Source organism: Antennarius striatus, chromosome 13 (assembly GCF_040054535.1).
Source record: "Antennarius striatus isolate MH-2024 chromosome 13, ASM4005453v1, whole genome shotgun sequence".
Classification (NCBI taxonomy): Eukaryota; Metazoa; Chordata; class Actinopteri; order Lophiiformes; family Antennariidae; genus Antennarius; species Antennarius striatus.
The window spans coordinates 20,611,607-20,622,615 of NC_090788.1; the positions used below are offsets into that span (position 1 = coordinate 20,611,607).

The following is an 11,009-nucleotide window of genomic DNA, read 5'->3' on the forward strand; positions in this document are numbered from 1 at the left end:
CAGTGAAAATTAGTTTGACCCCCCTGAAATAAGTGTTTATTATTCTAACTAACGTGAGTGCATCACCATTTCTTGTGGCCTACGAGCCGGATCATAACAACTGAGGATGCATCAGGGATATTTTTCCCCCTTCAGTCTGTTTTGTCTTGTACTTATCTCTTAAAGATCTCGTGTGATTGTTGTTGTGCAAAACTCATGTTTGAATCACAAAAGCTCCTGATTTTAAAGGTGTGCCTTCAAGGTTTGCTGTGTTCTGTTTGAGGTGGTTTTGGTGTGTCTGTTTTTCAACTGTCCTCACAGGACCTTGACTTTCTGCAGCACTCCTGCTGCTCCACCCTGTTTTTGATTGTCTCTGTTTAAGATTTTTGAGTTTTCATGAAATGAGCGTTCGATATTCTAACTAACTTCAGTGCATCATCATTTCTTGTAACAGAAACAAGTAAAATGTAACCGCTGTCAGGGCCTAGAATAAAAGATGTCACCGGACCTCAGATACCCTGACAGCGTGTTTGTTGGTTCCAGAGATACCGCAAGACAAAGATTTCAGAAAATCACAACGTTTATTGGACAGACTGAATGGAATGATCCTAAATTCTGTATACAGGTAGAAAGTAGACATGACGGATGAAGTAGACGGATGAAATAAAATGGAACTCTCTTATTGTGCTTCCATAGAAATCACAAGTTGTTGTGACTGAAAGCTAGGAACAAATCTCTGGGCTCAGACTCAACACTGTTCCAGAAACACAAATCTAGAAACCTTCATACCAAACTAAAAATGTAACATCGCCAAAACATCACTTTTTACAATTAACAGTCCCATGAGCCTTTGCACTCCGAAATCAGATGGACTTGTTCCTTACGAGATGAGGTGTTATCTTTTGCCCGAGTGAAGCAGCTGCCAGTATTTTGTATTTCTAATGAGATGTGTGTGTGTGTGTGTGTGTGTGTGTGTGTGTGTGTGTGTGTGTGTGTGTGTGTGTGTGTGTGCGTGTGTGTGTGTGTGTGTGTGTGTGTGTGTGTGTGTGTGTGTGTGTGTGTGTGTGTGTGTGAGATGGGTTTGTCTGCCAGGGAGCCGTTGTACATTTTCAACACATCCAATATGGATTTCAACTTATATCAGGTTCTACTTGGAGTAGAAATATAATAATAAAAATACAATCTTTCATTTGTCTGCAAACTAGATATGTAAAAATAGTTGTGAAAAGATTTTGAGTTTTCCGTTTTTGGGTAGTTTTTAGATCTATTTCTTGAATAGATTGCCCCACAAGACACTGAGGCAACACACAAAGAGCACAGCTGACTACATCCTGGATTCTTGGCACTGATAACCAGCGGCGTTCTCTTCGTTTTCTGCTTCCTTTTCTTTATTTCCTCTCCTCCTGCAGGAACTGTGAGATAGAAAATGCATTTAACAACAGTTTAAAAACACAAACATCAAAAAAAGGATTTGTCATCAGATTCTTTTAAAGGGCACCAGTGGCCCATTTAAACGGGTCTAATGTCTGCAGTGTACATTCAGTAGCTGGTGCACTGATGTGCAGGTTCAGCAGTCTGACTGTGGTTGGATGATACACCTGGATTAAAAGATTTGTCGCAGTGACAGAACAAGTTAACTGTATAACAAACATCTGACAGCTGAAAACAGCTGAAAAAGTAATAATGTGGTTCTTTTTCATTTAAATATCTGCTCTTTTTAAACCACAGCGTCATCAAAAATACCATAAATTCCAGAATGTCAGCCTCTATTTTTATCACACGCTTTAAACAACGATGCTGCTCATCTTTAGAATTTTAGGGGCTAATGGCCTCCAGGGGGCGCTCTAGCAGGAAGAACAAGATTGAAACAAGATTCAAATAATGTGTAAAATACACAATGTTAGTATTTGACATAAAAGAAGAAAGCTTCGAACATTACTGTGACTATATCTGTGCTCCTGGTAAGAAACAATAAACATACGTGTCCGTGTCATGTACACACTCACCCACACATCAGCTGCATTTGTGGTATGGTCTCTGGTAAAACCTTCTGATATGTTTCTGGCAGCAACAGACATAAAGCTGCACCAAAAATGGCTAAACTACCAATCAATATGTATGGAAGTGCCTTGTAGTATTGTCCTACACAAAAAAAGGAAAACACAGGTAATTGTGCAACAATTACACTACAATATATCATGTAAAGAACACTTGGAGTCTGCATTTACTCAGCTAGTACATATACATACTCTACATTGTCTCTGGTTAAATTCTCAAAATAGAAAACTAAATAAATCTTACCAAGAAAAATAAGGAAGGGGGAAAAGATGCTCCCGATACGAGCCGCCATTGAGCAGCATCCCATCGCTGTGTTTCTGATAACAGTTGGGAAGGCCTCTGAAGAAACGGCGTACACCACACAAAAAGATGCAGTGACGCCAAATTTTCCCAACATCTCAAGAAACACAGCCACTTCTGGTGCATCTAAGAAAAACAGAGAATAATATAGTTAATAGTGAAATAATAGTTACTAAAGTCTGCCCCCAGGCCAGCTACGTAGTTTACCATCACCATGATGGATTCACTGTAACGCGTCTTTGAGTGTCCAGAATATAAATCTATATAAATCTATTTAAATATAAACATACTGTATATTTATATAAATCTAATCCATTATTATCAATGACACGTTCAGCTCCAAAGATTTGGACATCCATCGTTCTCTGAGGGCATCATCTCTTCAACCAATCACAAATTCCTTATTCTGGGGTTTCCATCTCGCTGACAAACGGCAATGATCTGACAATATTTTAACTTGGGGGCTTAGGAGTTTTAATTTAGCAGTAATGTATTCTGTGGCCCCTTTATAAAGGTAGTCATGGAACCGAGACAAGTATTTAGACCATGTTTGCATACTGATGTTTGCGTTCAAGCGACAGAACCGTTTATCATAAATAAAGCTTTACACAGCTGCTGCAGATTTGTTGCATCATTGGAGACAAGAATGCAACAAGTGTCCCCCTAACAAATAGCACCCTGATCATGATGTGAATTTAAACTCTTCTACTTTGTGTGCTGAAAATTCTCCCAGGAGTTGAAAGCATTGGACATTACCTATTGGGATGAGATTCACACAGAGGATCATAACTCCTCCAATGAAAAGAGTAGAAGACTGACAGAAGTGTCTGGAACAGTTCTGGAGCAGCAACATGGCGATGATGTAAGCTGGGACTTCGGCCACGGCAGACAGGAAGGAGTTAATGTAAGGGCTGCCGTGCAGGTTGGAAGTATTGAGGATTAAACCGTAGTAACTGATGACGATGATGATCCTGAAGAGACATGAAAATACAAAGTAAAAACACGGGAAAGAAAAATCTACACATTTGTGTGCAGTTTAATCGTGTCTCCAGATGTAATCCATTTATATTTAATTTGATCAGGAGTTCTGTCTCATGTGGGACACAAGGTTGTGCGTATTTTTTAATCTCTTAGCTTTGATGGGATTTTTGAAGGAACTGCAGACGTACCACAGAAGGGAACACACTATTGTGGTAGAGAACACGTTGAAGTTGCTAAAGAGGATGGAAATGTTGTATTTCTTGTCCTTCATCTTCAGCACATCTTCAATCTGAGAAAAAGGGGACAGTTAAACATGAAGTATCAAATCCTGAATCTTTGCAGACACAAAACACCCCAAACTCACAGAATGGAGCCGTCGAGGTCAGGTCAAAATGATTGGAGAAGTCTACATTCCTTCACATCCACTTCACTTTAAATTAAATCCCTGTCCTCACGCTCTGGGCTGCAGATAGCAGTCAGCCTTTCTTCATTGCTTAAGAAATTTAAAGTAAAAAATGTAAAAACTTACTATATTTAAATTATTATATTATTATTAATTTAAAAAATTGCCTTTTTTGCTTTCAAATGAGTATATAAGATTGAAAAACAAAACAAAACAAACTTTATTATTTACCAGACTTGGATCGGTAAAAATATTTTTCAACTTTTGACATCTTTTACATTTTTTTCGATGATTAGATCTTAGATTTATATAAAATTTCTTGCCATTTTTAAAAATGGGTGTGTATTGCATCTATGGTTCTAATGCTGGGGTATATACAATATATATTCATTTTCAGAATGAACAGGTGACAGAAAAAAACTCTACATACCAAGAAACAACTTGTCCCCACCCCCACAATTTACCAAATTCTTTTTTAAATAGAAACAGGAAATTGCAAAAAAGTGTACCTAAATAAGTAGTATTACTTATCGTTTGTCATAACTTCACTTCCTACTATGAAGATCACCCTTCATCTGCTCCATTTGTTAACTTTCATCCCATAGTCTGGGGGACGCCACATTTAAACAGATTCATCTGTCATTTTTAACTTTAACATGAATGGAACACCACTGCATTTAGGTGGTTGTCAGGGTGCTTTAATTTTTTTTTAAATGTTTTAATTGAAACAGAATTCAGTTCATCTGTTTGATACTGAGTCATGCGTTGGCTGTTACAACTATACAACAGGAACTACTCCTGCTATAACTCTTTTAACTGTTAACTGTTGTGTAACTACAGTATTTTAATTTTACAATTCCTCTTCTGTAACCGTTTAACTATTCCTTTCATCTTCAGTACTGTACTGAAGAAAATATTTCCAGTCTTAACTTGGGCTGTACTATCCAAGCTTTAGTTGTTGAACTAATGTCTCTGTGGCAGTAATTCTACTACAGCCTTTACTATTTGTAGTACAGTATACTGTTACTAGTCTTACTCCTGTTACTAGACCGTCTACTACCGCCCTAATAAATACTGTAGAACGTGACTTTGTCAATCCCTTGAGGGAAAATTCTTTTATCACTCGGACATATTTTCACACAAATACAGGCTGGAGCTTGCACATGCACGCACACAGACACACACACACACACACACACACACACAGACACACACACACACACACACACACACACACACACACACACACATACAAAGGGCTTGTAATTATGCTAATACTGGATGGATGGGCAGCTGGAGCAGCTGTGGGTTCATCGGGTTCCTCGCCTTGGCAGGAGCGACGACGTCCTTTAACTTCTTCGCATTGCATTCATGCTTTTCTCAGCAGTCGTTTGGAATGAATTCGATGTTTACAGTAATCTGTTATATTTACAAATTCAATCCATCACGAGGTATCCGTGCACATTTTTCCCCCTAGGAAAACTTATATTTTATATGTCACATCATATTTATCAAATGCATCGTGCATTTCAAGAAAAACCCATGACATGCTGCTTTTTCGCAATCAAATTTCGAAAATAAAAAAAAGTGTAATAAATCAGTGAAGGATTTATGACGCCTGGTGAAAACATGGGAACAAACCATTAAAGAAATGAATCCAGGACAACATAGGGATCGGTCAATGCAACGTGTAGCAAGTCGGCGTGTGAAAATGTGCTGTAAAAACAAGTCAGGGAACAAAACTCACAGAGGGATTTTCTGTTGCTCTGGTTTTTACAAATGGGACACAGAGGACTAAAAATACTGAAGCCAGTCTGACACGAGCAGAGGGGCTTTAACAGGATGCCCTGTGGGAAAAACATGAAGGCTGTTCGCAAAGTTCCAAACCTCTTTGTGCAACGTGAATTAAACTACACTGTTCTAACTCTGGTGCCATTAGAAAGACTGTTCATGTCCCATTTAAATGACGCCACAGTTTTAAGTAACATATGTTTGTGGGACGATGATTTAAATCTGCAGAGACAAGATATGTGGCCAATTTAAATGAGCATGGAGCCAGATTATGGAGATATGGGATTACTGCTACACAACTACGCTGCCTACATCAAAACAGGTGCTGACGGCAGATCGTGTTCATCACTGAACGTTGTAATCCTCTACAGGTTCCAGGGCATCACATGCTTTTTTCAAAATCAGTGCAAACAGTGTGGCAGACCTCGGAATCCTTTTGCCATATCCACTTTAAAACCTCTCTCTGGCATCACTTGTTATGTGGAACTTGTTCACAGGTCAATGGTTCATGAATGGTACAAAGGTCACGCCAAAGAATGCTTCTTTGGCGTGAGCCAAGAGAAACATTCTTTGGCTCACCAGCTTGAAGTTGTGTCCAAACAAATGCGTGTTCCGATCAGACGTGACACCGTTTAAGAGGGACGTAGACTTCTTGATGGTAAAATATTCGTTGACAAATTAAATGATGACAACACAGTAACAATCTCCAAAATCACAAATTTTCTTTTGTTTTACGAGTACTTTACAGATGTTAATCCATCAAAAATCATCAGATAAACTTACTTCAGCTGGTGTAAAAATGTCCTGTGGAGACTCGATTTTATTTGTCTTGGCAGCTTTTCTTAATATGACTTCAGCCTCCTCCACCCTTCCCTGATAGAAGAGCCAGCGAGGAGATTCTGGAAGCAACCTGGACAGTTGAAACACCACGCCACTTTTATTTTTAAGAGACCGTAAGGAAGAATCAGAATGCTCAGCTATGACCGTAACATTATTTTACTGTTTACGACTGACAAACACTAATTATTATAAGACAGTATTCAATAAAGATATTATCTAGGTAGTTGTCCAGACCTCAACTGAAGGTTGTCACCAGTTTATTATTAAATTTATTTTCAAGCGAGACGTCATTGCTTCTTTTTGATTGGTCAGTGTGCAGACATTAAAAGTTCTCACCACCACAGAGGGATGTAAATGAAGCCGGAGGCCGCCATTGACGCCACCAGCAGCCGCCAATCACGGAGGAAGAAACCCACAGCGGGCATGATCATGTAGCCCAAAGCAGAACACAGGAAGACTCCAAGGGAACAGAAGATCACTCTGACTTTTGGATCAAGGATTTCTGTACCTGTTGGTGTAGAAAATCAATGGAGAACTGATCAAAATGAACATTAGACAGACACATTGCTAGACAGATGAGATAGGAGTTTAATCCGTTTGGTGACTGAGCTCCACGTCAAATAACATTTATCCATTTAAAATAACTGAAATCAAATTTTGATTAATTTGAAATTTTGAATCTGTTCCAGTCTTGTGAAAAAGTCCCAAACTCGCTAAATTATGAAAAAAAATAATATTTTTTTTATCAACCAATAGACATGAAGTCTTTACCTGTGTAAAATTAATTACATATAAGTTATGGAAACAATGATAAAGAGTGAAAAGAAATGCAAAAATCAGAAGAACACACGAACTACATTTTTACTCCACCAACGAGAACGAAATCCGATCTCACTGATGTTGTATCCATCCGCCAACACCTGTTAATAAACGAGATCCGGTCTCAGATGATGTATCCATCCACCAACTAGTGAGTGTCCTGGAGGAAAACTCGTATCTCAGGTTTTTCCTCATGTATCAAACGAAAAGATACGAGTTGTCCCACAGTGGGGAAATTTGTGAAAAATACGGTCTCTAAAAACTCATGCGTCAAATAGTTCGTATGACAAGATACTACTGTATTAGGAAAGTTCACTTCTCATTGTAGAGAATTTAAAAAGCAACTGTATCTTTGAAATCAGGATCAGATGTCAGCATTGCACCTGAGGCTGTGAAGACCTTCATTATTTTAGCGGTGACACAGAACGTTTGTGTGACATTACACCCAGAATAACACTGAAAATCCTGAAAATCCTATGCTATAGTACTGGAAAACGTACCTAACACAAATGCGATGATATAGTTTGAGAAGCCCCCTGCTCCAGCGAAGAAGTGGGTGACGGTGAAGACCTCCCAGCTGGGGGAGAAGATCTGTGCTGTGATCGCCACAGTCTGAAGTAACATCATGAGGAAGAGTGCTGGCCTCCTTCCGAACCTGCAGAAGAAACAGAACTTATGACATGATTTCTGTTTGTTGGACATTTCAGACGAAGATGCATTCAGTACCCACCTGTCAGACACCTGGCCTGAGACAAACGCCCCCACAAAGACACCGACGTAATGCATAGAGGTGGTCAGTGGAGCTTTGTACCCGTTCTTGCATACGAGGTCCCACTGCAAAATTAACACATTTCCTCATCAGTCCAGTTGTAGCCACAAATAATTGAAAATATTATTGAAGTCTATGTCATGTGGACCCCTGAAGAGGCAACAAAATTATTATTTGGTGACTGTTTTTAAGAGAATGGAGGCAGCAACATGGTCAGCCCCCACTTTGACGATATAACCCAGTTATATTTTATATATATATATATATATATATATATATATATATATATATATATATATATATATATATATATATATATGTAGAGAGAGAGAGAGAGAGAGAGAGAGAGAGAGAGAGAGAGAGAGAGAGAGAGAGAGAGAGAGAGAGTAATATATAACCAATATAATTGGTGACACTGACTTTCCCTCCCATTGTATTTTGTGTGTGGTTAAAAAATGACACATCTGGAACTCTCCATCTGGTCTGCTAAAAAAAGGAACATTAAATAACCAAACTAGAAAATTTTCCAAAAATGTTTGCTTTTACTAGCAAAAGGGTGGAGCTGATTGTTTAAAACGGACACAACATGGCAATTCAGGTTTGGTTTTTTTATTGCTTTTGATGGACTGGCAACTTGTCCGGGGTGACCCCACCTGTCAGCCACAGCCAGATGGGATAGGCTCCAAGATTCAGAGCCCACAAACTAACAGAGTTGGTTGTTACCAAAAACACTGGCTTGTACAGTAATACCTCGTTCCTCCCTGTTAATGCGTTCTGGGAACCAACCCGCAACAGCAAAATTCCACAATAAAGTGACAAACTATTTATCTTATTATTTATGGTAATAAGTGCACCACAGAGCGACACAGAGACGCAGGCAAACATGCACACACACACACACACATACACCCAATGGAAGCCGGAGAACCCGGAGAGAACCCACGCAGAACGGGGAGAACATGCAAACTCCGCACAGAGCGGGACTCAAACCCGGAACCATGTTGCTGTGCGGTGACAGCGCTACCCACTGCACCACTGTGCCATCACCCTTTATATTTAAACATTTTTAAATTTCCTAATTTCTTTACATTTCCCAGATTGGGATAAATAAAGTAAATCTTATCTTATCTGATCTTATCTTAGATTATAAAAAAAAGGTATTAGTAATTTCTGGACAAGATCTCTATTAATCAGCTCCAAAAAAAGTAAATTACCTACAGGGATCATTAAAGGACTCATATTTGCTCCATCTGCTGCAGTGAAGGTCGACAGAAGGACAGACAAATCCTGGTTGCCTAACTTTCGAGCTTTAGTTACGTTACTCACAGGGAGGAGCCCTGACAGGAATTCTTTGGATTTGATGATGTAAAATGACGGCAGACTGATTAGGATTATTGATTGTAGACCCTTCAATGAGTTATCACTCACCTCTGTCACAATGGTTGACTGGTATGTTTGCTTGCTGTAAATCCACCCGTCAACACAACTCTCCAAAGGAATTTCACTCACGTTCACATCAACGTTTGGGATGAGTTCATTTTGGGAATAGTTGCTGACCATTTCCAGGTTAAGTCTTGAGCATGAGCTGCGCTTTGAAATACCATCAACGGTTTGCAGTGGGATTGTCACATCTCTCCACATCTCACTGATGTTGATGTTTTCAGGGATGTAGCACTCGTGAGGTGGAGTATCCCCCACAAATACTATATAGTTACCAATAAATCCATTTGGTAAGATGCTGATGGCCAGTGCCAAAAAGATCCTTCTTTGAAAGGGTCCCCAAGATCCAAGAAAAGATGTAATGCTGTCATAGTCTCTAATTTTTAGGTCAGTCATTACCTTGAAAGCTCCTTAGTAGTTATAAAAGAGTTTAGAAAAAAAGGCGTGAGTCAGTGCTGTCATGGGCACAAGAGGGAGAGTGATCTGCACTTGCTCAGAGCTGAGCTCAAGTTTTACTTAACAGCGTCACATCTAGTGGGTGGTTACATCAGGAGAGAAAAAAAAAGCTGAACATTGTATAACACCGCTTGAGCTTGGCTTAATTTCTTGAAATGTGAGTGAATCATTTACAATTGTAATGAATTATTGCAACTGTCATAAAGCAGAAATTGTACATGCATGAAAAAAAAAAGATTTCAACAGTGAGGAAGTAGCTGCAACAATGTCTGTTAAACAGTAGCGGTTTGAAAGCTTTAAAATGTTATACCCCCCCCCCAAAAAAATTTCTAGACTCCACTTGTCTGGTAATGACCTTGGTGTGTTTTGGAAGGTCAAATGATGATGATATAGACAATACTGGCAAATGTATGCATGAGCAAACACTCTACTACACAAGTTTAGTATGTGTTTAGCTGGGTAAAGGTGTCCCTGTATTGTTTTCCATTATAGACAGCACATCTGTGATCACATGACAGAAAAGTAAGTTTGCAGAGAATTCAATATGCATTTAATTATGCCATGAGAATATTACTGAAAAAAAACTTGCACTGTGAGAGCCATTGAAATGTTTGTGTCAGCAGGTGTATTTAAATCATTGATAAGAAATCTCCTTTAGATGCTCACAAATGTCCCCACTGTGGTACAATAAAGGATTATCTTATCTTATATGAATCTGAGAATGAAGTTTTACCAATCACGGCTGTGAAGGCATTGATGTAGTGTTTTATATGTTAGGTTTACATGGGTATGTATATATGTGCCGATGTTTGTGTGTATTGTGATAACATGTACATGAATATATTTAAATATAGTGGTTCATATTTTCTTTTATCGTCAAGTTTTATCATACATTTATTTTAGTGTTTTATGACATTTGTTGATTTACTTTTTAATCTGGACCTTGAGTCTGTAATAAAGATTTTTTTTATCTGTCTGTCATGTGTGTAGTGAGGACACATATGCAGAACACCAAGTTCTCATTCATAGTTTTATCAGACAAGCAAAATCCAGGACAAAAAAAAAAGTCTTGAAAGTTCAAGAAACTTAGAGCATGAAGGCTAGCAAACAATCTGGAACAGACCAACTGGAGAAGCTGGATTAAAAAGCCTCAGGCTAATCAGCCTGAGGAGC

General features: G+C 38.8%; 1 protein-coding gene across 1 annotated transcript; it reads right to left on the reverse strand.

The window, feature by feature from the left end:
* Positions 1-581: 581 nt before the first annotated feature.
* Positions 582-9,776, reverse strand: LOC137606267 (organic cation/carnitine transporter 2-like). Its single transcript, XM_068331447.1, has 10 exons — positions 9,369-9,776; positions 7,902-8,005; positions 7,672-7,826; positions 6,689-6,860; positions 6,296-6,422; positions 3,507-3,607; positions 3,094-3,308; positions 2,281-2,463; positions 1,986-2,121; positions 582-1,391 (listed from the first exon to the last, which is right to left on the reverse strand). The coding sequence occupies exons 1-10, from the start codon at positions 9,774-9,776 to the stop codon at positions 1,304-1,306; spliced, it is 1,689 nt and encodes a 562-aa protein (XP_068187548.1). The 3' UTR covers positions 582-1,303.
* Between the last annotated feature and the right edge of the window lie 1,233 nt (positions 9,777-11,009).

Excerpts from the sequence above, each read along its gene's own strand:
- LOC137606267 (XM_068331447.1), bottom strand. The coding sequence starts at position 9,776 with ATGACTGACCTAAAAATTAGAGACTATGACAGCATTACATCTTTTCTT. Across the intron at positions 2,464-3,093 it reads TGTGAATCTCATCCCAATAG|ATGCACCAGAAGTGGCTGTG; the intron begins GTAATGTCCAAT and ends TGTTTTTCTTAG. Across the intron at positions 2,122-2,280 it reads CCCCTTCCTTATTTTTCTTG|GACAATACTACAAGGCACTT; the intron begins GTAAGATTTATT and ends TTTTTTGTGTAG.